General features: G+C 49.5%; 5 protein-coding genes across 22 annotated transcripts in view; 3 read left to right on the top strand and 2 right to left on the bottom strand.

The window, feature by feature from the left end:
* LOC118514008 (kinesin-like protein KIF21B) overlaps nt 1-10,068 on the top strand; it is a 38,164-nt gene extending 28,096 nt beyond the window's left edge. For 10 of the 15 annotated variants that reach the window (XM_036060460.1, XM_036060461.1, XM_036060463.1 and 7 more), the window contains exons 9-16: nt 26-1,995; nt 2,774-3,259; nt 4,325-4,468; nt 5,429-5,573; nt 5,643-5,932; nt 6,007-6,648; nt 6,929-8,156; nt 8,564-10,068. In XM_036060460.1, the coding sequence (XP_035916353.1) occupies nt 26-1,995; nt 2,774-3,259; nt 4,325-4,468; nt 5,429-5,573; nt 5,643-5,932; nt 6,007-6,648; nt 6,929-7,112 (3,861 nt within the window). In that variant the 3' untranslated portion in view covers nt 7,113-8,156; nt 8,564-10,068. The remainder of the gene's footprint in view (nt 1-25; nt 1,996-2,773; nt 3,260-4,324; nt 4,469-5,428; nt 5,574-5,642; nt 5,933-6,006; nt 6,649-6,928; nt 8,157-8,563) is intronic. The other 5 variants (XM_036060472.1, XM_036060474.1, XM_036060471.1 and 2 more) reach the window with 5 other exon arrangements.
* Nucleotides 10,069-10,242: 174 nt separating this feature from the next.
* LOC118514012 lies at nt 10,243-12,672 on the top strand. Its single transcript, XM_036060481.1, is given in 3 exon segments — nt 10,243-10,916; nt 10,989-12,315; nt 12,317-12,672. Coding segments are annotated over 3 exon segments (2,109 nt in total). The 5' UTR covers nt 10,243-10,389; the 3' UTR covers nt 12,572-12,672.
* A 49-nt stretch (nt 12,673-12,721) lies between these two features.
* Nucleotides 12,722-17,074, bottom strand: LOC118514009 (ATP-sensitive inward rectifier potassium channel 11-like). 4 transcript variants are annotated; one of them, XM_036060479.1, is made up of 7 exons: nt 16,857-17,074; nt 16,570-16,785; nt 16,274-16,401; nt 16,004-16,203; nt 14,978-15,931; nt 13,938-14,905; nt 12,722-13,872 (listed from the first exon to the last, which is right to left on the bottom strand). In XM_036060479.1, exons 1-6 carry the CDS (start codon nt 16,901-16,903, stop codon nt 14,660-14,662), a joined length of 1,791 nt encoding a protein of 596 aa, XP_035916372.1. In that variant the 5' UTR covers nt 16,904-17,074; the 3' UTR covers nt 12,722-13,872; nt 13,938-14,659. The 4 variants fall into 4 exon arrangements, with proteins under 4 accessions (XP_035916372.1, XP_035916371.1, XP_035916370.1 ...); XM_036060478.1 differs by having other exon boundaries at nt 16,274-16,443; XM_036060477.1 differs by having other exon boundaries at nt 16,274-16,782.
* LOC118510061 (ATP-sensitive inward rectifier potassium channel 8) lies at nt 12,931-14,096 on the bottom strand. Its single transcript, XM_036051451.1, has 2 exons — nt 13,938-14,096; nt 12,931-13,872 (listed from the first exon to the last, which is right to left on the bottom strand). Exons 1-2 carry the CDS (start codon nt 14,094-14,096, stop codon nt 12,931-12,933), a joined length of 1,101 nt encoding a protein of 366 aa, XP_035907344.1.
* A 668-nt stretch (nt 17,075-17,742) lies between the features above and the next one.
* LOC118514010 lies at nt 17,743-25,388 on the top strand. The gene is given in 11 exon segments (XM_036060480.1): nt 17,743-18,828; nt 18,899-19,139; nt 19,174-19,226; nt 19,229-19,632; nt 19,719-19,977; nt 20,291-20,814; nt 20,922-21,692; nt 21,695-21,793; nt 21,902-22,001; nt 22,168-22,314; nt 22,393-25,388. Coding segments are annotated over 11 exon segments (3,591 nt in total). The 5' UTR covers nt 17,743-18,608; the 3' UTR covers nt 23,166-25,388.
* Nucleotides 25,389-27,098: the final 1,710 nt, after the last annotated feature.

Here is a 27,098-nt window from a genome sequence, read left to right on the forward strand (position 1 = left end):
CCAATGTTCGCCTTATTTCTTGCAGGGCAAGCGTAGCATCGATGCGGATGGTAATATCGCGATATCGGATGTGTCGCTGGAGAATGAGATGCTCTCGCAAGACAACAAGCGGCTACAGCAGCGTGTGAAGGCAATGCAGGAGACAATAAACGCGCTGACGGAAAAGAACGCCGCACTGCAGGCTCAGCAGACAATTGCCTCGCTAAACGGCAAGTCGTCTGCTGCGGCCGGCGATGGTGCGGACCCGTCGGCGAACGATTCTAGTCTGATCTCCACGGCCGGAGACAATGAGTCGGCGATGCAGGAACTGATTGTGGGCTATATCAGTGAGATAGAAAAGCTAAAGGCGAAGCTAATCGAATCGGAACAAATGTTCCAGCAGTTTAAAAAGGCAAAGAACTCCCAGTCGAAGCTGGGCCTGAAACCGTATCCGTTTATCGAGGATAATCCGGAAACGATGATCAATCTGCTGAAGCACGAGATGGAGAAGGAGCGGGAAACGCTCATGTCTCGCTCGCTACCGGGTCTGGAGAATGAATCGAGCAGTCTGGAGCAAAATTCGGACAGCGATTCCGACACCGAATCCGACGATAAGGCTGAAGTGCTGCGTGCCGAAATGTTTGACGTAAACTCCGATATCGAGCTAAAGGTGCGCCTCATCGAGCAGCTGGAAGAATCTCAGCAGCGCCTGCAGATAATGCGCCAGCAGTACGAAAAGCAGTTCAATCTGATGAAGGAAAAGATTTCCAACACCGAGCGGGAGCGAGACGAGGTGCTGGCCACCATCGGCAACGGTGGAATGGGTGCTATGAACAGCAAGGGACAAAGTTCAAGCAACGAGTCGGCCATCAAACGCGTGAAGGATGATTACGAGCGGAAGCTGAACGAGATGCGCCGCCAGTTGAATCACTTCCAGGCGACGAATAAGGAGCATCTGCGCCTGCAGCGTAACATGCAGGTGCAGGATGCGAAGATCAAAACGCTGCGCGGCGAGCTGGCCGAGCTGAAGCAGGTGAAGACGCGCTTGATGAAGAAAATACAGGAAGAGAGCAACCGGCACAAGGAGATGGAAAGCAAGAAGACGCGCGAAATCGCCCAACTGCGGAAAGAAACGCGAAAGCACAAGAATATGATAAAATCCTTGCAGGCGCAGGGTGCGGCCAAGGATCAGGTACTGAAGCGAAAGACTGAGGAGGTGTTCAATCTTCGAAAATCACAGCGCGGCGTGATGAGCTTAAAGGCGGCGGGACGTGTTCAAAACACGGCTTCCATTAGCAGCACACTGCAAAGCACGAAACGGTACAAGACGCGCTGGGAAGAGCTGCAGCGCACGATAATGCGGGCGGCCCGCTCGCGCCAAGCAATACTGGAGCTGGAGATCGAGTTGGATCGCGTTATGCAGGAGCGTGATATGCTCTGCCGGGATCTGAACAATCTGCGGCAGCGAACGAAGGATAACGCCGACTCATCGTTGCACGATCTCGTGTCGGAGGAGGACACGCTGATTGCAAACATGAACTATTTGCACGACACGATCGCCGAGCTGCAAAAGTCCATCATCCAGATAGAGGACGGGAAGGATCTGAGTTCGGAGCATGCGCTGCTGCACACGATCATGGATAACATTGGCACGGTGGAGGAGGCCAAGTTTATGCTGCAACGCGTGTGCAGCGTTACGATCGGCCATGTGTGTGAGGCGGGTGTGGCCCAATCTAAGCTGCGCGAACGGGATGCGTTGCTGTCGGAGCTGCAACGCGACACAAGCGTGCAGGAGCAGCTGCTGCAATACATTTTGACCCGGGCACCGGCTACCTCGACCTCGGACGCTAGCTTCAGCTCGGCCCAGTCGGCCAACTCGTACGTTAGCCAGTCGCAGTCGAATTTGTTGGATAATGGTGAACCGCAACCGTCCTCCTCCACGTCGCAGTATCGTCTGCCGCATGTCGTTGATTCTACGACGCGAAGTCCTTCGCCGAGCAGCAGCAACACGAATCTGTGAGTATATGACGATGGAGCACGCGGGTCTCATCTGTGGACCGTTTCAGCATCAATAGCGCACATAACACCGGCAAGCTGTTTTAGGTCTTCGCTTTGCTGTGATGGATGTGTGTAAATGTGTGTGTGTGTGTGAAAAGTGTGTTGGATATTTTGCACAACCACTTTCTAAGCTTTCCTAACGATAATGCATTAGTCTCTTGTATTGTAGCAAAAGCAAGCGATTTGTCTACTGATTTTCATTTTTACGTATTTTTGTTCGACTGCGAATACTTCCTTAAGTTCAAACTCACCAAGAAGTTTGTAGTTGTTGTTTAGTTAGAGTATCTGGAAATGTTATCACATTCTTTGCTGTTATGTTTTCACAGTTGTCGAAGATATTCGCAAACGGGTCGAAACATTGGCTATGAAGTGGTCCGGTACAGATCTCAGCCCGAAGTAGTGGAAGATTCGTGCGCCGAATCGTGTTGATTCTGAAGCTTTCCCCTTTTGCTTTGCTTGCGTTTATACTACGGTTTCGCAAGTTTAACGCTTTAGTTTATCCGTTTAAAATTATTCTAACTTTAGTTCAAATTGACTGTTTGCCTCCCGGTTTTCGGTTTTACTTTTCTTCTGTTACTATTTGTATATTTTTCTTTTCTTTTCGGGGCTCGTCGATTCGCTCTTTCTCTCGTTCTCTCCTGCTGCAAATGCACGTTTCCTACTCCATTCCCGCTCCATGCTGGAACTTCCCGCCTTGATCCTTGAAAATATGCATTTGGGATTGAATGAAAACTAGCGACTCTATCGTCACCTACAGGAACTCTTCGAAACAAAGACGAAACCCAGCGGTGGTGCCCTCGGTGGCTGCCATTCAGGATTTGCTGTACGGCAGCAGCTCCAGCTACCTCGGCCCGGCGCCCGGTGACGGTGCGGCGGGCATGCCGGATAAGAATACCGATGCCACCGGCACCGGCACCGGGCCCGGCGCTAGTAGCAATGGGGTGAGCGGCGGCGGCAGCAAGCTTGAGAAAGTGGGTATTTGTATTTATCTCGAGGATTCCGCAGATGACGATGACACGAAGCACCACCCGCCCTCTCTGCAGGACCGGCACGTCGGGTCGGACGCGATGACCCGCTCGTACACGATACTGGACGGGGCGATGGATCCGGTCGCGGCCGCCAATGCCGGGTTGCCGATTGCCCCACCGCTCCCCGTCGCGCCCGTTCCCGCCCGTACCTTTGTGCCGCTTTCGCGTGTTCCGAGTGCACCCGGTTCGCTGAAGTAAGTAGTCGCGGAATGCTAAAATATGCTCTCTTTCGTTTGGTTGTACTTTACCTTAACCTTGGCTGTAAAATTGTTGCTGCGTGTGTTTGTGTTGTGCGTGTGATGGATAAAAGTTGGGATAGAACCTCACGCTTCAGAACTGCTACTTTGAATGTCAGAGGCCCAGAGGTCGGCGGTCTTATTCCGCGGCATGAGTGCGTTACGATGATTAACCCGAATGTTGCTTTCTTGGTTTTTCTTGCCGCATGTGTATCCGCTCTGATGCGCGTGCTGAGAGAGGTGCCATTATGTATCGGTTTTCCTTTGTTTTAGAAAAATTGCGCTGCGTCTACTGGCCACCATCGATATGTTGTATCGTCTGCTACCAGTGCAAGCCTTTCTAGAGCTTAAGCGACTGATAGAAACCAGCTTGCTGGCTACCGTCGGCGAACAGTTGCTACCTCCGGCAGTTCATGCGCTGCTGGAGGACCGAAGCCCCGCAACTACATTGCACTACCGAGAGCACAAAATGGCGGCCACCAAAAGAGAAAATGGATTCTCTTCTACCAAACTTACCTGAAGCATCTTTCCTCTATCGTGTATGGGTTGGTGCAGCTTTTCTCCATTCTAACCCTTTTGGAAGATTGTTTGCTGGCTTCGTTTTGTTCACGCTTCCTTTTCTTTAGCAATGCGTTCAATATTAGCGTTATCACTCGAAACCCGATCGACTTGGATTTGTTTGTTTCTTTCCATTTGATTGCAGAAAGTTGTCTCTCAGGTCGGGATTGCACACGAAGCTTTAAGTTAGGGCAGGCCGTTTCCCAGTTGTAGATATGAAGCCAGACCAGAATGTAATGCTACTGGGTACTGAATGTGATCACACGCACTGCCATTTAAATAAATGACTCTTTAGACAAAAGGAAAAGCGTTTGTTATTGGAGGCAACAACCATTGTACGCACCACAACGCTAGTAGATTTATATCATGCAAGGGAGATCATACGTTTAGCCCAAAAGTTCACCCACAACACACTTAACGTTAACCGTGAAACTCATCATACTCACACACACACACATCTTGCAGAGGTCTACAGCCACATCAAGGATTGTCACGACAGAACAGCACGGCGTCACCGCTTCTTGCCAGAAAATCGTTTGAAGCCAGCGGAGCTCCACCGTCGCCAAGAATCAGCCGAAGGACCTTCACCAGCAAAATGTCTCCAGGAATGTGAGTATAGCCTTATTATCCTGATTATGTCCACAAGCAAATTCGTCTAGGAGTCTCCAGATTATCCGGTTCCGTTACTGGAAGACTGTGTCAGGAAGGGTTTTGGGTAGCGTATTGTCTAATGATGGAAGTACACCTGTTCCCACTTGTTGCCCTTTCAGCGGATTGATAAGTGACCATCAGTTTAAGAGCTCGGCTGTCTACTACTACGGCAAGCGATGAACGAACGCGAACGCTTTCTCGTGACGCCTCGTCAAAATGCTCAAAACCACGTTACGAACACAGCTTATGTGTAATTTCGGAGTCTGTTTATGTAGTCTAATTGTCTCACCAGACGGTGGCAGGCAATGTGCTGTGAGGCACAACACGTCAAATTAGCTAACAGATGAATACAGTTTAAATTTAAATTTTGTTGCCAATTGAATGTAATTTAGCTTTAGTATTTACACGAAAGTCAATAAAAATCCTCGTTTTTCCACATAACACTAATGAACACGAGAATGCTTCGTGGTTGTTCGTACTGTTTCTGATGATCGCGTTAACGCTTAGCTTGCTCAATTGGCATGATTGTTAAGCGTTTCTGTGCGTGAAGGCGCTTTCAGGAGCTAATTTTTTTTGTCGATGCAAACCTGTACAATTTTCTGATAAAATTTTGCCTTAACCATATATTAATCATCGCTAAACTTGTCTCATTTCTTTCCACCATCCGCTTCATCATCGCCGTCGTGTATGCTCCAACACTAACTCGGCCTAAACACTGACCGATTGGACTGTCGTCCTGGATGTTTAACCGATATTACTGAACCACCAATTCAAACCGGACGTGCTTTTGTTACATGTGTGTGCGTGTGCGTGTGCTTACTGGTTGCTTGTCTAATATAATACACACCAAACTACTAAACAAAATATAAAAATGCACCTGCTGCACCAAACACTGCACCCGATTCGGGAACTCGGCAGCGAGGATACGAACGACGTGCCGACCTCGCCACCAGTCTACCGGCGTGGGGTGTCGCGCGAGGATAATGGGGACGTGTTTTCGCGCCTCGGAGCCGGAACGCAGGATCCACAGCCGGGCGGAAACATCAAGGAACTCAACGGCAGGGTGAGTTGAAGCGAATGGAGTAATATTTTCGATGTGTGTTTAAACTCGTTTTCCTTTCCTTTTTTGCAGTATAAGGCTGGCTCTCCGCTTATCTGCACGCATGTCGTTGAAGGACACACAAATTCGGTCCTGTCCATCAAGGTGAGCAACCAGATGCTCTTCACCGCGGCTGCCGATCGGACGGTGAAGGTATGGGATTTGCGAACCAATGCTACGCCCCACTGTCTCACCGGACACCTCGGGCCGGTGGCGGCTGTGGAGTATGATCGCGTGAACAATCTGCTCTTTTCGGCCTCGGGAGCGTTTGTGAAGGTTTGGGACCTTCGGAGCAGTAACATTCGTCCAATAATCACGCTGTGGTAAGTCCTGCTGGATGGGGATGGCTCTTCAGCCGAAAGCCGAAGCCTGATGGTATGCTCTCGTTTAATTTCAGCTCCTCCGGCACAACGCTACCCGCCAACGCCAATCTGTCCGACCTCGTGCCAGGCGAATGCTCCATTACCGCCCTTACGATGGGAGCATCCGGCAAGCTGTATACGGCCGCTTCCGATAAGGTTAGGTTCTGGGATTTACGTCAATTCTCTTGCCTCGGCCGACTGTCCGGTGGGCATCAAGCGGCCGTTATGTGTTTGACCGCCTGGGAGGGTCCGAACAGTACCGACCTGGTGGCGACCGGCTCGAAGGACCACTACGTGAAGGTGTTTGAGGTGAACTCGAGTGGAGGTGTGGTGCAGCCGCTGCTAAATCTGGAACCACCGCACTACGACGGTGTGCAGGCGCTGGCCGTCGCGAACGATGCGATCGGTGTCGATGCGGAACTGTTTTCCGGGAGTCGTGACTCCGGCATCAAACGGTGGGATCTGCGGAACGGAGAGCTTAAGCAATCGCTCAACAACGCACACAAAGGCTGGGTGTCCGGGATGGCGATCTACGGCGATATACTGCTGTCTAGCTGCCGTGGTGGCGTTGTGCGCCTGTGGAACATTAAGACTTGCGACAGTTTGGCCGAAATGAAGACGGAACAGTCGATCAATGACATCGTCACGAGCGATAACCGTGTCTTTACCGCTTCCAAGTGAGTAATTACCTTTTTTCGTTGTTGATTTTCTTCCAAAAAAGAATGTTTTACGTTTTACTTTACGAACGTGTTTCGTTACTACATATATATATATATATGGAGCGGTGTGTGGTGTGGTGCGTTTGACGATGGGTTGGTTTTACGGTTCTCTTTCTTTCTCCTTTCTCTTTTCTCTCTTCCCTTTACTCTCGTTCTCGTTTGCTTCCTGTTTCTCACCCACAACTCTTTCCCGACCATTCTACAAAAAAATGTAATTTACCCATGCACACATTTATAGTTCTGGTGAGGTACGGATCTGGCGATTTGTAACCACCGATTGGGATTCGCTGAATGCATCTTCCTCTGGAGCATCCGGTGCAGGACCAGTCGGCGCCATTGGTAGTGCTGCTTGTGGTACTGTTACCGGTGCTGGTGGTGGTGGTGGTGGAGGCGGCGTCGTTGGTACTAAGGCAAAGCGTTAGCAAAACTAATGCAGAACTACGAGATCATATATGTCGATTTAATGCAACAAATCTGAATAATGTGTAATGCCTAACTTTTAAAGCTTTTAACATAACCCTTAAAGCCCTTATGGCCGAGACTCTAGAGCACACGGACCGCACTAACTGTAGAATCTGTAGGGCTATTTCCAGTTCCTTATGTGATAGTTGTTGCTGATAGGGGAAGTTAATTGAAAACTGCGATTAATCTAGGTAAGGAGCAGGTGAGCAGCAAGCAGAACAAGCTTAACATTAAACCATGCCAGGGATATAGAGAAGACTAATCATGTAGAGACTGCTGTGCTTGTGTTTGTCTGTCTGTATGTGTAAGCCAACTAATTGACCAGAAAGGTGCGTCTAATGTGTCGTAAAAGAATTGCGGATCTGGCCAGCATGATTCCTTAACTGGCATGGCATTATCACTTAACAATTTGCGTTACAAACGATTCAAACAGGCATAACAGATGTAGCATGCATATGAAGAGTCAAATTTTAGATAGAATTTCGACGAGATACGAACAGAAAGTCTGAGCGATTGGAAATGCCGAAGGCGATAGAGGAGGAACGGTTCTCTTCCATCCATCCAGGTAGACTGATTAGGTTTCTAGGAACATTCGGGCTTATTCTTTGTGTTGCATCGTCGATCGGTCGATTTGGGCTGCTGATAGTGATAGTATAGTATGATAAGTTGAACCGAATTTACCCAACTTGTGCGGCGCACAGGTAACTGATCCCCCAAATTCACGTTTCTATATTTCAACCCCGGAAGGATGTGGGCAAAATTGTTCATCTGGCTGATGGTACTGGTGTGGACGTTACAGTTGGTAGTGTTCTTCTTCTGTCCCATTAGCTGCTGCAAGTCGACAGCGTAGGGCAAAGGGCACACACAATTTCTTCGGATGGGGTTAAAGTCCCCATCAAACGCTTGTATGGCAAGAAGCACGGGCCTCCAGTGCGCCCGCTCAGAGGCTCAGCTGCTTGTGATCTTGATGATCTTGGTGATGAGCGAAGACAGTCGATTGATTTGTAAGTTTTCTTTCCCGGTTTCTGAAAATTGTTCACTTCCTGTGCTGTGATCGTTTTTGCTCGTTGTTATCACCCTGTATCGTTACCAGCTTTATAATATAGTATAGTAGCAATTTATATTTTAACATCAAAATTTAATCATGTTTCTTCTTTCACCCTTCGATCCTTACGCTAAATGTATAATCCTTTTTATGTTACCATTGCCCTATCCTACATACATAAAACACACACACAGACACGTTTAAAAGCCTTCCTGTTTTTCGCCGCAATTGATCGTCACTCATTCTACACCGCTTTTCTGCTCGATGTACCATACTTTCTCGCCCCTGTTTTGTTGCGCCCTTCACTGTGACGATCGCAATGAATGTGAAATGAGATCTAATCGTTGCTTTTGCTTTTTCTTCCAGCGATGGAAAGGTTCGCCTTTGGCGAGTATCTTCCTCGATTCGACGGCTAGGACCGAACGAAAGCAGCATATGACGCCAGCGCACGGAAGCGATGCCCGAATCTAATGGCCGGGTGATGTTCAACAGAGCAAGCAGTGGGCGTCAGACTCTTATGACCCAATCGGTCGAAAACTCCCGACCCTTTGGGAGCGGTGACGTAAGGGCCTCGGTACCGATGACACGTAGCAGCTACAATTACGCATCCTCCTCATCCTCGCCCGCATCAGCCGCACCCATGACACACGCTTCCGTGCCTCCTTTAGCTACAGGTAGACCATTAGTGCCCAACGGTGCCGCGACTGGGCTGGCATCGTCCATGTCTAGCTCGTTGCGAAACAGCAAGCTATATCGCAGCCTCAACCACAACTATCTCAGTATTCTGAACCGCACAAATCGAAGGTAGTTGTTCCTATTATCGGGACTGTTTTTTGGATGGATAGGTTATTTACATCAGATCGATCGCTATCACTGTTTTGCTATGCGTTCATACAATTTGCTTTCTATTCGCTGCACCGTGCATTAGGAGCGTGTGGAGTCCGCGAGTAGAAGCTACGGCAGCCTGCCCTTGCTCGATGGTTCATTTCTGTTGTGTACATGAATTTTCTAAACATGACATTAACTGATAATAGATTATTTTCTCCTATCCGGAAGGTCATATCCATGAGCACTAGGATTTCATATTAATCGAACCGCACATCTCACACACTATCAGATCATTATTATGTTCATTTGTCCCAAATACAGATAAAGTTTAATATTGGTTGTGATTTTAGTTCATAGGAGAGAATCGATCTAGGCATAACGCTTATTTTCGGTTTTCAGCTCTTAGACTCCACCTAATTATTATTATTACTACTTAACCCGTACCCTAGCCAAGATACCGCTATCGTCAAACATTATATACAGATTAACCTATCACAGGTATTCGGTTTGAAGAGGCATTAATATATGATTCGTTTAGAGGACATAGATGTTGTCTTAATTTACCAGTATTCAGCGTCTCAAGCGTATACCCTTTAGTTTTTCTGCCCACCTTAAATCAGTATTTCGTTGTTGTTTGGCAGAGCGCAAAACATTTATGTGAGGGTAGACGGTAAAGACATTCCATTAGAGCGTTGCGTTATTTCGGTTTAGCGACTCATATCAGTTCGGGAACAGTTCTATCAGTTGAGTATGAGAAACATGCCGTAGATGGATGGATTGAACGTGGTTTACAAAAGAATACAGGTACATTACTGGAGCGTAAAAGGTATGTTTAGAGTTCGCAAACGTAGAGTGTGTGGTGTGAAACGATATTTAGCACCGTCTGGATGGATGTTATGTAAATGTGGTCGTTGTTGAGTGGGTGGTATACGGAAGGAAAATGTGTGCAATGCTCGACCAGCACACAGTACGTACAGATAGATGCTACTTAGGAACGTTCGAAATGAATAAATAAAAGAAAATATCTTACTAATTTTGAAAAACGCAATCTTTTTTCTCACAAAATCTAGTTAATAGGAACAAAAAAAAATCGTTATTGTTTCATGTGTTTTGAAAAACGGCGTCATAACTGTCAATTTAAATGAATCGCCCCGATGACAGCTGTTCCATCTATTGCCACCTGGGCAACGAAACTGTCAGCTGTCATCGGTCCAAACATTCAAATGTACGCGGCTTTTTGTGCGTAGGAATTCGTGTTCGAGCGTTTGTTTGGGTTCGCCCGTTGCGAGGGGTTTCAGCAAAACAGTTCCCGGTTTGTTCGTTTATTATTTGTTATCGATTTTGTAGAGAAAGTTAGTGTCAAGATGTTGGAAATTGTATCGTGCGCAAAGGACACACAGCTGCACAGCTTCCCAAGGTTGGAGCAGCTGGCCAGCAGTGCCCACGTCGGGAACAATGGTTCGCACTGCCATTTTTTCGGTTCCTCGAAGCTGTTCGTACGAGCGAACAAAGATTGGGGTATAGAGCTGCTGCGTCTCAAGCCGGCTGCCGACCAGACGGACACGGGCGGCAAGATGGGCAGCGCCACCAGTCGCACGATCGCGAACGTGAAAAAGATCGCGATCGACAATTTGTACTGTGTTGCGTGTCCGAAGACGGCTGGCAAGGAAGAGATAGCGATCGGCTTGACGACCGGTACGGTACGGTTAATGAATTACAAGAAGGCCAACTTTACGAAGCGGTTCGATAATGATAGGATCACGATCGGTGTGACGTTTATGGACTTTAATGCTACGGACGACTTTTTGGCCACCGTGTACGAAAATGGGCTGGTTAATGTGTACGGGCTGAAGACAAGTTCCAAGCTACACACATTAGCATTCGACAAGAAGTAAGTAGCACAATCCTAGGGAACCGCGACATCCCATAGAGTGACCTGCAATGCACGATCCTTATTTTGCAGCACCGTGAAAGCACGATTTCATCCCACCAAGCGGTTCTCGCTGGCGATCGCATCGTACAACGGCGCCGTCCTGCTGTACGACACACAAACGAAGAAAACACTGTTCTCGCAAATATCTGCTCATGCTGCACCGTGTCGCGATATAGCGATGGTGGAATCGCACCCCGAGTACCTCTTTTCAGTAGGCTATGACAATGTGATTAATATTTTCGACACGAGAAGAAAGGAAACGGCGTCCCAAATTCATTCGAACTATCCGTTCGAATCGCTGGCAATCGCAGAAGACGGCATTCACCTGGCGGTGGGCAATCTGAAGGGTTACGTGTACGGGTACGATCTGCGCAATCTAAAGGATCCGTTGAACATGCAGAAGATTCATCAGAACTGTGTAAACAGCCTTGCGTTTGTACCGCAGGCGCGCGATGGATCAAACCGACGAAGCATGATCGAGCTGGAAGAATCGAAGAAGGCGACGAAAAGTGTGCGGATCAGCGAAGGTGGCAAGCTGAACCGGCCAGAACCTCAGGCCCATCCGACTGGGCCCGATCAGCACGATAGTTTCATCGGAGAGATTGATTTGTTTCTACAGCGCCGCGACGCACCGATCGATTGTTTGTCCCGGCTGAGTACGTCTTCCAGCTTTAGCGCGGAATCGCGTAACAGCATGCACATGGGTGGTAACAACTTGATGGGTTTCCTGGACGAACTGTCCGACAGCAAGGTGGATTCGGAAACGATCGACTCTCAGACGGAATCGCAGCAAATGGTCGATACCGCACCGGGCGTAGACGATAGCTTCGTGAACGTGAACCGATTGCTGAAGCGCGTGAAGGGTGACGGTTCGAGATCCACCAATTCCAGCAGTGATCGGATGCTGCGGAAAGGTCTCGCCGGGTTGGTCGATAATTTGGAACACATTCGCGAGGAAGGATCGGAAGTAGGGGACGGTGCGTGTGATTCGATACCGAGCGGCAATAGTGGTTCCACCGGGAATAGTAACAGTACCCCAAGGATACTGGCTGAAAGCCAGCAGGAGAACACAGTCGCTGCTCCGGGAGCGGTCGACACGAAGAGAAGCATTACGGGGGAAACGGATCCGATCGTTGAAAGCAGTAAAATCGACAAAGAGAATCGACTACGTCCATCGGTGGTGAGCATCAAGCAGACACTACCGAATGCAACGGTGGAACCATCGCCACAGATTGCAGCTGCAAGTACGAAGGAATGGCGAAAAGATTCTGCAGCCATGCCTGAACCCTGGCGAGGAATCGTCATCATCCGTTCGGGAAGAGATTGCCGAGCTGCGCCGAACAATGATGGACCAGTTTGAACGGTGCACGCTGCGGCAGATAGATGCTGAGCAAGCCATGAAAAGCAATTTGTGGATGTGTATGTTTAATCTGTGGCGCGAAACGCAAAGCAAGCTGGAATCGCTCGAGCAGTACGTGAGCACCGGGCTGGGACTGTTGCTGCCGAGGGACGAGTTTGCGCAGCAGTTTCTCAGCATGCGGGCAGAAAATGAGGCGCTGAAAGCACGGTTGAAGCTGTTGGAGGAGACGTCAAGCGATGCAAAGCGGTCGTAGAGCAGGTGGAAGGTAAAATTCGTCTTTTTAAGCCACTTATAAAAGCCATTGTATTATATTATCACATTTGTTTAACAAAGCTATTGCATAGTCCGGAGGAAGTGTGGTTGAAATGTAAGGTACTGGGATATGGGAGAAAGTTGCTCTATATTATCTTGTAAGAATGTATCTAATATAAGCTTTTATTATGATTCGATTGCATTTCATCAACCTACGCTTCGGAAGCTTGTCTTACCAGCTGATCCAGTGAATGGCCCGAGCAACCTTTAGGCAGGCACTAAGCTTTGCGAGAGTAGCTTGGCAGAGATATTATGGCTTCATGGTGGCACTACTACACACCCTTTTAATAAGCCCGTGATTTACGATGGTTCCGGATGCTTTTCTTCCGTCACATCCTTCTGCTGTAATCGTTTCCTCAAAATGTCCAACTGACGCGCACTGCACAGCGGCGTATCGACCGGCTCTATATCGTGCATTCGCGCGTTCACCGCGACAAACGACTGCTTGCGTGAATCGTACTCCACCATGTTACGGAACCGGTGGCCCCAGCAAATCTCACCCGGTACGTACGAGGTGCGCGCCTGATTAATTTGTCCCGTCGTCATCGTGCCGCCCGTTATCGTTATCACAATTTCCAACTTTCGCCGGAGCAGTTCCTCCGCCGACAGATCGTACAGCGGACTGTCGCGATCGATCACATGGCAAGCGGTAACTGGCCACAGCAACACCAACCGCCCATCGTTCTCAAGCTTCAGATACGATTCGTGCTTTTCGACCAGCTCCCCCTCTAGCGTGCGTCTCGATTCGAGCATGACGGCCGTCACCTTCGTCTCGATCGCATGCTGCCACTTACGATCGCAGATGCGAAAAACGAAGCAAAGCTGCCCATCCCGCTGGCAGATCACCGCCCGTCTGCTAAACTTCATCTCCGATATCTTCTGCGGTGGACGGACCAGCTTGGCGTACACCACGCCAAGAATCGCACCGTCGATCAGCAGCCCGACGATCAGCTGTATCGTGAGCAATCCGAACGATTCGGGACACTCCTCGGTTGGGACCTTTTCACCGTACCCGGTCGATATTTGTGTTTCCATGCTGAAGAGCAGGAAGCCGGGGAAGGTTGTTGCACCTTGCACGCACGGCATTACACCGTCGCCCATCCGCTCGCCCGTGGCTGGATTTTGCTCCAGCAGATCACCGTGCGCGTACGATAGAATGTACCACAGACCGGCAAACACCACCCAACTGCCGACGTAACTGGCCACGAACACGAACAATGCGTAACGCCATTTTTCTTCCACCTGTTTGCGAACGGGAGCAATGATGGAGTGGTGATGATGGCCACACGACCCGGATATCCACTTACCAGCGTTGTTACCAAGTCTTTGACGAAACGAATCGATTTTTGGGGTAGATTGCAGGACCGAACGTTGCGCTCACCGATTTTGTTCACCACACGCGTGTTGAGCGTTAACTCTTCCTCGGGATCACGCTGCCCAACACCTTCTGGCTCGATCGAATCCATTGAAAGGGAGTGCGCTTCGCTCGACGGACCGTATGCACCGATGTGCGTCGTCCGGTGTGCCGGATCCCAGCTCTTCCAGTCGCGCACGACGACGGCGACGCGATATCTGACCGCGATAAGAGATATCGTCTGTGTACAAAAACCAACACAGGCTTCTAATGTCTGGCAAGGTAAGCGATGTTGTGGCATACACCGGAGATCTTGGCTTGATGGACTAATTGAAGCTCACCAGGCGGATAAGAATTAAGCCAATTGCAAACAGCGCAACCTAGCTGCGTGGATGAGAGAACGAGGAAGATGAATCGTCTTGTTGTGTGCGATTGTACCTAATCTCCTGATGTTGGCTCATCCTCTGAAGCGGATTTTGGATTGGACGGAAGGTCAACGAGACACACTTCTTCGTGTGGGCAGCGCTTGTCTGGTTGATGGAGAGTTTGTCGATGAAGATCCCGGGCCTTCGAGATAAAGTGTCAAGCGACTTAGGCTGCCAGGTTGAATCGTCTGGTGGATCGCTAGGACGGCTAGGACGAGGGCCCTTCATATGGATAAACTTTAAAATCGATTTATTTTTGATAAGATGGTTGAATTGTGGTCGATTCTTTTGATTCCACACCCGGCTCAATCTGTCCCTCCGGTATGCTATCGTCGATAGCAACGGTGACGGTCTGACTGTCCTTTAGCGAGCCTGGGTACGATTTCCCACCCTCCTCTTCGCTGTGCGCTTCTTCCTCTGCCTCCGAGTACACATCGTGGAACCGTACAAAGGAGCTGGGATTACTGCGCAACCTGGTCTTGTAGCGGAAAGACGCCTGCAAAAGGAGGGCACTTTTGTGTTTTTTTGCTTTGTGAGTCATTCGGGGGCCTCTGGGGGCGTAACTTACCCCAAGTCTGCTATCATCGTCCGCCATTGGATAGTCTTCGCTGCGATGCTGATCGTTATGCAGCTCGTCGATGACCGCCTCCAGCTGGCGGGCACTGCACAGCGGTGTGTCCACTTCGTCCAACAGATCGAGCTGCTCGTTCATGGCGACAAAGCTCTCACGCTGCGGATCGTACTCGATGATGTTTTGAAACCGGTGGCCCCACAAGATTTCCACCGGTAGGTAGGAGGTGCGTGCCTGCGTACCCTGCCCAGTCGTCATCGTGCCGCCGGTCATCGTGATCACAATTTCGAACCTACGCTCGAGCAGATCCGCCGCCGATAGGTCGTACAGTGGGCTGTACCGATCGATCACGTGGCACACGGTGATCGGCCACAGTGGCAGTATTCGCCCATCGTTCTGCAGCTTGAGTCGCGATTCGTACCGCTCGATCACGTTCGTGCCGGGATGACGGCGCGGCTCAAGCATGGTGGCCGTTACCTTTGTCCCTATGACGTGCTGCTGCTTGGGATCGCACACCCGAAACACGAAGCAAAGTTTGCCGTCGCGCATACAGATGACGGCCCGCTTGCTGAACTTCATCTCGTACGATCGTTTCGGCAGGCGTATCATTTTCGCGTACACAACACCGACCATCGCTCCGCCGATCACCAGGCCGAAGATGATCTGCACCAGCAGCAGAAAGAACGCTTCGGGACACTCTTCCGTCGGGACGATGACGCCATATCCGGTGGACACTTGTGTTTCAACGCTGAACAGCAGAAACCCGGTGAAGCTGGCCGTGCCCTCGACGCACGGTTTGTTGCCATCGCCGAGCCGTTTCCCGGTGGCGGGATCCGTCAGCAGGTCGCCGTGCGCGTACGCGATCAGATACCACAGGATGGCGAAAAAGATCCAGCTGGCGACGAAGCTCAGCACAAACAACATCAACGTGTAGCGCCATTGCTCGTCCACCTTAAAATGGGAATAGATTGAACGTTGAAAATTGTCTTGCCTTGTTGCTCAATGGAAACACGCGGATCCTACCAACGTGGTGGCGAGGTCGCGCACGAACCGAAGCGATCGTTGCGGTAGATGGGCCAGATGCACGTTTCCTTCGCCCTTCTTGTTAATCACGCGCCTGGCTTTAATGGTGCGAGTTCCCTGGTGTTGAGGATCGCGTCGCATCCGCAAGCTCAGCAGACTGCGGGCACTTCGAATCGTGATCGGGAACTTTGGTTCTGCATCTGCAGGCAACACAGGAATTAAAATTGAATGTCGTATTGATTTAACGTGGAAGACGCTCCAAAAAGTCACCTGTTTCCGCGTTGAGCATTGAGGCAGGTGGGTCAGAGCTAGTGAACGCATCTTCAGCTCCAAGTTCGGTAATGATGCGGCGCTGTTTGTGATCAACTTCCGACTCGGAACTCGTGTCGTCCTCTATCCTGTAGGGCAGACGGAACAAGCGCGGTTGTTGCGTTATGTTGCTGATAAGAAGAATTGACGGTTGATTAGATGGAGGAAATGTTTGAAAACAGATACTCCTCCCCCCACAGCTAAACAATTGTCTCAACCATGCGTCATCAGGTGTGTGTAGCGGTTCATGCACATACCATAGTCTATTTCTATCGAAGGCTGGCCGTCGAATGTGATAAGGACTGCCGGGCGCGGACCAGGAATAACGTTCGTTATCGTAGTCCACTATCTTGATCGGTCTGGAGAATCGATATTCGATATGTTGCTGTTGTTGCTGGTGGTGCTGCTGTTCCTGCACTTTCAGCCAGTTCTTCCGCGCCGAGTAAGGACTTCCGGTGAGTGAGTTCAGACTGCTGTTGTGATAGGGAACACCGTTAACGGTTACGAACAACAAGGGAACCAATAACTGAGAAACTTTACTCACTCGAGGCTCATTTTAAATCCGCTGTGTAGAAAAGCCCCACCGCACATAAATTATGGTAAGTTTACTAAATTCGAGTCAGGACAGCAAAGAGAGCTAACTTGTACCGAACGCGACCAGCTCACTTTTCGATATGACTGCAATTATCTATCGACGAAAAAGGGTGGCGAGTGAAAACGGTTCTCGCTCGCAACCCACCTCTATTCGGTTCGATAAGATAGGAAAAGATTTGTCTTTTGTTTTGCTGTGATTCAGAAAGAGTGTGCGAATTTGGTGGAGTGAGGTATGAGCGATAAAGCCAAAAAGGAGCATGCAGGAATTGTTTAGCATGAGATACTGTGAATAGAAAGCAATAAAAACGGTTTACTCCGGGAGAGGATAAAACAGGTATATAATTATTCGGAATTGGTGATGCTTCAGTTAGTAGCGCGATCCCGTAGAGTATTAACAGCACAAGAAATGCAAGAATAGAGGACCTTCAATGAGGATCGCATGCACCATATGCAGAGATTATCCAAAATTGAAAAAACAGGAAGAAATTTAAAATATTTAAAAAATAAACAAACAACGCGTTCGATCCTCTCTGTCATATTTGTTTGGAATCTTGAACTGTCGGCTGCTGGTTGGGCAATCACAGAGGGAGATCACGATGGTACGCGGAGAAAAAATATATAAATTTTACTTTAAAAAGGATTTCATTCAAATGATCACGTACTTCATAGAAATCCAATTGATAATTTAATCTTTGTTTTTCATGGGAAACCCAAACCTGAAATAAATGAACATAAATTGAACTTTTTTGAAACAAAAAGTCAATCGAGCTTCGACCAGGGGCGAAACCACCGTGCTATGAAACTTCAAAATTCTTGCGAGAGCGTGTGTGCATGTGTGTGCGTGCTTGTGCGTACCTCGTAAACACACGGAGAAAAAGAAGCTCCATTTTGACAGATCGCCTGTATTTTGCGAGAAAAGTTGATTTTTTTCTTCGCACGGAAACGCAAGTGCTCGGAAAAAGGTGCAGTGTGGTTTTGTAAATGAAAAGCAAAAACCTTTACCGAACGTGGTTGAGATGCATGACGACTAGCATCGAGCATTGTATTTGTTGACGGTAGTTGTGTTCGGCTGCATTTAGGCGGTTCCCGGCCGAGGCACGATTGTGTGCGATTGTGGCGGTACAGTTGTTGCCCTCCCGGGCGTTGTTGCGTTGCGATTGTGTTATTCTGGCAAAAATTCTGGCGTGCTGTGGTACAAAATATCAGCATCTTGCTTACCGTGAATCATAGTGTAAGCTCGAAAGCTTCGAGTTAAAAAGAGTGAAACGTGTGTGTTGATACAAGCAGTACAGAAGCGTGGTGTTCCCCATTGTGTGTAATCTGCAGGCTAGCTGAAAAGTGTTGTGTTTACGTCGTGTTTCATTTGTTCAAACAACAGATTTGCGGTTCCCGAATTGAACGAAAAACAATTCACTTTTTTACAGGGAGCGTACACGCTGCTTGAGAAACGCGCGATTCTAGGGATGTCGTTCAAGTCAAGTGTGAAAACGCGTTGCTGGTAAGGCAGCAGTGAAGCCAGCGTATTTGTGATCGAAAACACAGCGAGTGGCGAACGAATTGGCACACGTGGTAAAGCTCGGAAAAAGGATATGCAATGATGGCTTTGGCCGGGGAACACGTTGTGCGAGGTAGTCCGTGCGTGTGATTGAAAGTGTGTAGTATTGCTGTATGTGCGCGGAGTGCAACCACAACGGCAGCCAGAATGTCAACAAAAACAACTACGACCACCACAACGGTGTCGGGACGAGGGAGCAGTAGCAGCAGCAGCAGCGGCGGAGAGTTCGATGTGACCTCCTTCGAGAAACGGCTGCGGGACCTGAAGGATACGCAGGACAGCATTCAGCAATTGTCCAGCTGGTGTCTATCGAAACGAGCTCACCACAAAAAGATAGTGAGCAGCTGGCTGAACGTACTGAAGCAAGGTAGGCCATGAGTAATGCGTTTGCTCGTTACCGGATTGAGGGTTAACCCATTTTCTCTCCCCGTTTGCAGTAAAAATCGAAAGCCGATTGACGCTGTTTCATCTGGCCAACGACGTGATACAGAACAGCAAGCGCAAACACTACGAGTACGTCGATAGCTGGGGCACTTACCTGCAGAAAGCGACCACGCTGGTGCGCGACGAGAAGGTGAAGCATAAGATTTTACGCATCTTCAAAATCTGGGAAGAGCGGGAAATCTACAACGAAGAATTTTTGGCCGACCTGAACGGGCTGCTAAGCGTCACGACACCGTCGGCCAAGAAACTGCAACAGCAACAGCAGCAGCAGCAGCAGCAGCAGCAGCAACAGCAGCAGCAGCAAAATGCATCCAGCTCGAACCATGCTGGACCGACACTCGCCTCCGGTCCGACGAAGCTGGCTGAGACGAAATCGGTCGTTAGTGCGACTACCGCCCAGCTCGATGTGGACGACTATCAAGCGTCACAGTTAGTGACGGTGGTACGCGAATGTGTCAAGCATCAGAGCGACACTGATCATGCGTTCAAGGGGCTAAACAAAAAGCCACACGTTGATGTGGAAGCGGTAATGAACTCGATTAAGGGCAAGGACCGCAAGAAGGTGGAAGAGGTCGAGCTCGAGATCGACGAACATTTGGCGCAGTACGAGAGCGTTGTGGAGGTGTTGAAGACGGAGCAGAAATCGCGCCAGGAGCTGCTCACCTCGCTGCAGCAGGCCAGTCTGTTCTATGAGCACCAGCGGACGGAGGTGAAGGTGGTGGTAAATGTGAGTATTGTTGGGCGCTATTTTGTCCACTCGCACCCACACAAACACACTTCATAATGGAGCATCGCTTTTGGGGTATGTTTTAGGCTTATCGAAACTTTGGCAATCGGCTGAAGAGCATGAAGAAAAGGCTGGACGAGCTGACGGTAAGCTTACCAAGCCCGATCCCGTCTCCGGACATTAACGCACCGTCCCCAGTGCCCTCGGACGGGGATAACATTCTGCCCAACGATGACAACTACTTCCAGATGATACAGCATCAGGGAAGCTACATGGGCGGAGGCAATCTGTCCTTCGACATCAATGACTTTACCCGCAGTGACTCTCCGATGGTCATGAACAGAGGTAGGTGAGATCGGTGGCGCGTGGCATGTGTGTTTAATATAGCGCGTAGATTAGCCGTAGTATTGGACTTGTTGGAAAGTAGTGGAATCAAAGCATTGTAGTAGCGACCCTTCAGTGCACCTTGCGTCACAACACGAATGAGAGCACCGAAACCTGCACATTAAAGCGTACGGCCCATCCCTTTGCTTTTGCTCACGTTGTCTCGTGTTCTTTCATGTGTTTCTGTATTCCCCTACTTTCTCCTTCTTCTATCTATCTACTAATCAATGCGCGGAATTGTCTGGATTTGCAACGGCGAACCGTCTGCGAACAGTACAACCGATACAAGTGATACATTCGCGTAAGGAACAAACCGAAGGGGTGAACGATTTCCTGAAGACTTTTTTCCCCGATCCATCAGGTTACCATGGGCCACCACCGGGTAGCGGGCCGGCGGGCGGTGGTGGAGTGGTGCAGCCCTCCTCCCAGCCATCACCACCCGGCATCGTACCACACCCGTACGGCGGTGGAGGTGGTGGTGGTGGTGGTGGAGGCGTGGGAGGTGGCGGTGTTGGCGGATTTATAAACCCTTGGGCTTCCTCGACTCCCCGAGGACCTCCGCCCGGTAGAGGAAACAATGGTGGATATGGTGGCAACAATGGTAGCAGACCGCCACCGTACGGCGGTCAGTCGATGCTGCAGGACTACGGAACGCCGCAACAGTCGCAGGGCGTTGGACGGAATGCGGGGCCGATTACGCAGCCACTACAACCACCGCCAATGCCGCCCATCAATCTGGATGCATCGGACGAGTACAATTCGACGTGGAACATGTCCATGGCGTGGGACGGAACGCATGTAAGTCATACGAGACCGAGACGGGCAAATATTTGTGTTGATTCATGTGCTAGCTAGTTTGCCTTCTAATCGATCCTCTTTTTCGTTCCCCGAATCCCGGATTGTAGGATTCGTCCGGATTCCAGAGCCTGGATGCCCCGGTCTCACCGTCACACTACGATCGCAAAGGCATGAACAATAGCGGCATGCTGCTGGATTACGGTGATGGAAGCAGTGGAGACGGTGGGCTGATGCAAGACGTTGACCATCGGCAGCTGTCCGGCAACCTTTCGATGGCTCCGTTCGTGAAGGAAAAGGGTCGCCTGGCGGATGTAGACCATCGCAATCTAATCTCACTCACCGGATCGCCTGGCGGTCCGCCACAGCTGAAAGACGCGCACGATCTGGACGCGTTGGATGACAGCTCGTCTTCGAACAGTATGCCGGTAGGGTCGACGAATGTACGTGGCGGTGGTATGCATAAGAGGAAGACGGCCGCTCCACAACCTGTACCTGCTCCAAGCGTGCCATCGAACGAATCGGGCAGTGGTAGCAGAGGTTCGATTTGGTCGGCCCATGGAAACGCCTTTTCTGCGCCATCCAACGACATCGATCTAAGGCTGTCCGCTGTGCAAGGGCCACCCAACTCCGCCCTCACGGTAGTGCCGACGACGAGAGCGTCGAACACGTCGCTAGGTTCCGAGCCGCATCGGAACGATACTGGAGAGACCGAGTCGAATGATCTCGATCTCGATATGAGGATACAATCGCTGGAAAAAGCGATCGCGGCACAAATAGCGAGTAGCGCGGCACCGCCGCTCTCGATGGAAAGGCTTGGCAATGCGGACGAAGGCGATCTGGCGATGAGCAACAGCGGGACGACGGCGAGAATGATGGCAGCATGCAATCGGTTAAGAGTGCAGCGGTAAGCGGTGAGGGCGAATTAAATTTGCCTTCGCTGCAGACGCCGGTTTCGCTGATCGAGATTGACAGCTTTTTGGTAAGTGTTTGTTGCTCTTTTCGAAGCATTCCGTGAATTCAATTTCCTATCCTCAGTTGATCCTTCTTCGCTTTTATTAACATGTTACTTTATTGTTGCTCACTTTAGCAAAACTTCGAGCGGGAAAACTTTGAGGATTTCTCCAAACCACCGGCATTATTGATGAGCAACCAGACCGAATCATCCCAATCGCCACCAGCTACCTCAGGTAATTGTTACTTTTAGGGCCTTTTAAGGGCTTCGTGCTTTGTCTTGCCGTTGCTTACAATTAGAATGCAAGACAGCAAGAATCGGGCTTACAGTCAATTAGCTGCTGGAGGTCGTTTAGAGAGCGTTGCGTGTAAGGGGTTTTTGCCAATTTTTGCCTTCTGCAGAGCATTCCGCGGTGGGAGATGGGAAGCGAAATCCTTCCGACAACACCGAGAGCGTGGACATGGACCTGTCGGACGAGGAGTGTGACCCGCTGCACCACCAATCGCATCACGAGGGAGATAAAAGCCTATCGCCACAGCCAGTCTCCGGTAAGTGGCATCAGGAGCTTCACAGCATCAAGATCTTTGTTAATGTGTGTCCTTTCTCCACTTGCGCATACATTGTAGCCTCCTATCGCCATCATCACGGTGCCGACGAGAATAGTAGCGATGCGCCGGCGAAAGACGATGGGACACTCATGGACAACCAAGACACCGAAAGCCCGCTAATGCGGCTACCGGTCGTGAATAGTAACAACGGCATCGGTGGCAGCAACGGCGGCGGCGGTGGTGCTAACAATCAGACAGGGCCGCTCCTTCAGCGACCTCCGCTGCTGCCGGATCCATCGTTTCCGCCCGGTGCCGGTCCCAAGTGGGATTTACCGCCACCCAACTTGATGAGTTTGAACCCGATGATGAACGCGGTCATACCGCCACCGCCGACGCTCGGTGCGCTCGTGAACAAGCTGACCCAGCCGCCACCACTGGGAGCGGGACAGATCTGGGCAGATCAACCACCACCGAACGGGCAGCAGGGTGACGTTGTGTCCAACCGGTTTGGCACACCGAACCGGCCGCCACCTCCGCTTCCGTTCGGTTCCGGGAATGGTGGCAACTACCGGGGTGGTGGTGGGGGTGCCGGTGGAACGCCTCGTGGTGGACGAGGTCATAATCGGCCACCGTACTTTCGTGGCGGTGGTTCGGGCGGTATGCGCACGAACATGGTCCCGGGCGGATTGATGATGCCGGGCGGTGGTGGCCCATTCGCGGGACAGATCGTGGGCGGCACGGGTGGGTCACCGGGAATGCGTGGTGGTGGATACCATCGGGGAGGTGGAAACAAGTTTCGCGGCGGTGGAGCGGGCGGCGGCGGCGGCGGCAACAATCGCACAGGATGGTAATTGCGCCGGAGTGTGAACTGAATGGTGTAGTAGAGCCTAGATAAGTATAAGACGTAGCTTCGTTTCGGATGTAAATTAAGGGCCCAAGCTAGAGCGACCGGATGTAAGTGTGGACAACAGGCGTGAAAGTAGGTTAGAACTAAGCACGACAGAAGCCCATCCGACTGCGACTATCGTAGAGACGACTCCTCTTGTACATATGTGGTAGTGTACGGGACGTGTAAAATAGAGAAAACCCCCCTCGATCGGCCAGGAATGGACACGCGGCCGCGTAGAACCGAGCAACCGAGGGAATAGGAATCTACTAAATCGACATCAAATTCCCGTGGCTACTTCCTGTTCCTGGCTGTTTGGGGGTGTGAACCGGGCCAACGAGGCAGCTTTCCCCCTGGGCGAAGCAAGGGCGCGGGAGGCTCGCGAGGAGACGTCGCGGGGAGCGATGAATTCCGGTGTGAATCGGAAGCATATTGTAGTAGGGCCTTGCTGCAAAGTAGATTATTTCTGTATGTGTGATGTTGGCATTACCTGGCCCGGGGTTCGCACTATTACCATCATATTGACATTACAACCAACTTCATGTGTTTGTTTTTGGATATGGCACACGCATTGCTGTGCAACAGTGGATTCAATGCAGCATACTATGTCGAAGGGAAGCCATTTTCGTATGTCCGTACACACATACGTACATGCATAGAATTATTAACAAAAGCCAACAATGATTCAAATGTTAAGCCGAACGTTCCGGCGTAACGGTACGAAAGAAATGAATTCACAGCAAGAAACTGGGGACATTGTTGTGTGTACTCCGTGTACGTGTTTGTGTGTGTGTGTGTGTGCGTATGAAGTAGTAGGATAAGGACAACAGTCTCAACAAGTATAATGATTTTATTTGCAACTCGTTTGTTTTCCACTATCCCATATATATTCCTCCCAAAACTCTAGACACTATGATGGTAGATGTTTTTTCTGCGAAACAGTGTTTGAAAGATGAAAAATAAAATGAACTGTGTTTTTCCAATTCATTCATTCATGAAAACGTGGCGCTGGCTCCAATTATCCGACGATGTGGTGTGATGTGCTGGCAAGTCCAGTTTTGGTTTTGGTTTTCGTTTTGGTGCAGATGCCAGCTCACGTTTTACATACCCCCGGTATGTTTTATTTCATTTTAATACATTTTTATCCTATTTTTGGTATGGTATTTGTTTGTCCGCTGTTCGAACAGGACATAAATGCATCTTCGCTTGGTTTGCTCCGATATTGCCGTAACCATAATTTTGAAACTTGTTACGTTCCTTGTACTGGTTTCTGGTAAATTTGTGACGATTTATTGTAAAAAGCGAAAGAATGTAGACGAATTTACTGTTTTAATGGAAATAGAAGAAAGATTTTTATGTTTTTTTTACCTTTTATGCAAGGAATGTCTTAAGGACTTCCTGACTGTTCTGAAACATCTTATTATTTGGCTTTGAATAGAGAATTGTGTGTCCAGTGAAATTCGTGCCGTATGAGTAATGTGCGCCTTTGAGAATATGCTTCCCATTCACACCAATGCACACCAAGAAAGATATCAACCCGTCCAGTAAAATTGCAAACCCACACTCACCCAGCAATCGATGCTTTGAAATGCTTAACACCTATCTCTGTCCCGCTGCCCTATGCCAATCGGGGGGAAAACGTCTGCCTTATCCCGCAAATTCCCAGCCCGTACGGTTCACGCGAAGATACCAAGCACGGGGATGTAGGTAAAGTGTCGATAAATCGTTCAGGTCTTTTTTTTTAAAAACACGCTTAGCGTCGTTACTCGTCAACTGTAGGTAGGTGTTATGTAGGAGTGTTTTACGAGCGAAGAACCAGGAACTATATATTGTACAAAAGCGCAGTTAGAAAACAGATAGACAGGCATGCATCATACCGTACCTAGTGGACAGTGCTGCTAGGGAGATTAGCTTTAGGAGCGATCGTTGAGTTCGGAGTTTTGTTTGGTAAGGTATAAGAAAGTAGTACGTTAAGGTTGTGTACACAGGAGCCCAGCAGGAAGGGCGTAGAACTTAGTCCGTAATCATGATCTCGAGCAGGGTACTGAGGATGGCATGACAGAAGCGAACCGATTTGAATGCTGTTAAATCGGTGGAGAAAAAGCTGTTCGGTGGAGCTTTTGAAGCAGCATCACATCACGACGAAGTGACGAAACACACAATACACAAGCGAGACCAGTTTGGAAAATGGTGGCCACACCTCCTTCACGTGGTTGGAAGTACATCCGAAGCTAGCTTGTTCTTTTCTTTCAGATTATACCGAGCAGGAAGCCGAGATCACCTGTGCAAGCCGTCTTGAATGCCTTCCGAAAACTTCGCGCACTGATGTCAGAACCCGGCCGGCGGTTTGATCTCCTTCCTGTGTTTCTGCAATAGTCCATACTGTATTATCAGTAAAGAGTCCAGGTGTTCAGGTGATCAGGGACTTTCGATCGACATCAGCGATCCTCGCTACCTGAAGTCCTTGTACTTTTGCTCCATTCCTCCAGAACTCTATTGTTAATTCCACCAGCCCAAGTTAAGTAGAAGCAATATGGCTTTTTTGTGCTTAAACACTGCGAAAAAGTCGTCGTCCCTATGGGAAGAATGGCTAAGCTCAGGACAGGCCAGAGGACGCTTTATTATCTTGACTCCCGAGAAGAAGACAGAGCGATACATTATCTGCGAGAAGGCGAAACCGACAAAGCACCGGAGGAGCAATATAATTGGAAACATAATACAGTGATTGACACGCTAATGATTGGTTCAAGGTCCGCGGTGCGGCCTTTCGGTGTGTGAAGACAGTTGCCTTCCAGCTACCGACCGACCGTATGACGTAGCGAAGGGAATTCGGAACCGGTCGGATCGGTGTTCTGTTCCATCCCGGCAGTCAAAAAGATGGCCGAATACGCGTAACACGTGTAATCCGATACGATGGTAGTCCGCGTAGGCAACGGGGCCCCCTAGACACTGGGCCGAGTGTATGTCGGCCGCGCAGAGGAGGGTATTTCCGATAGCGCTTTGAAGTTAGTGAACGATAACTCGTAAAGCAATTATTTAATAATTCCCCCCACAACAGGTCCTTGTGACAGATAGGGACAAAGGTAGGGAATGTATCTACTTCAGCATGAGCTAAAGGGAAAACTGGGTTTCTTATTTAAAATCTTATCACCATACTCATTATAACTTTCGCTTGCAAGCTTTCTCTCATTTTAGAACCAGTTCGTTATCCGTCAGCGAGCGTTGGCCATGTTTGCCGAAGAGCCGTGTGGACAAGGACCGGCAGGACGACCATGACCGTGCGTCCGTGCTTTAATGAGCTTGGAATTATGTATGAACTCCTCTCGCTGTTCTGCTCGGTGGTTCTGGTGGGGTGAGCATGTGAGAATGTAAGAGTGTCCACCCGGTGTGACTCGGTACGGGAGATTTACGAGTCGGTCAAACCGAAGAACCGAAACACGGTAAGGGAAACGCGTGTGTTAGTTATTGCACCAAGTGCTAGTTTTGGGAAAATGGGAAGCTGTCCATGAATGAAATTAATGTTTTCACTCGTGAGGTGCATTACCGGCCACGTCGGAGGCAATCAACATGTGGAAGTGAGATATGCTTTATTCAGGACATTGCTGATGTATTTCTAATTAGCAACAAAAATTGAACTATTTTTTAGACTATTTAAAGCAATATCTAAGGATTATATGGATGTTGGTCCATTGGATGAAGTCTAGGTTCTGAACAGATTGCTTCAGATTTGTTGACCTTAGATATCTTCGGTTTCGATTCTTCGTTCTTAACGGAAAGCAGCTCATTGAGACTAGTAATTGCGTGAGATTGAAGTCTCTTGCAGGACCTCGGGGCGCCACACCTAACGTCTAAAGCGAAGAAAGGATGTCTGTCCACGCTGTCCACATGCCTAGAAGAA

Source organism: Anopheles stephensi, chromosome 3, assembly GCF_013141755.1.
Source record: "Anopheles stephensi strain Indian chromosome 3, UCI_ANSTEP_V1.0, whole genome shotgun sequence".
In the NCBI taxonomy this organism is placed as follows: domain Eukaryota; kingdom Metazoa; phylum Arthropoda; class Insecta; order Diptera; family Culicidae; genus Anopheles; species Anopheles stephensi.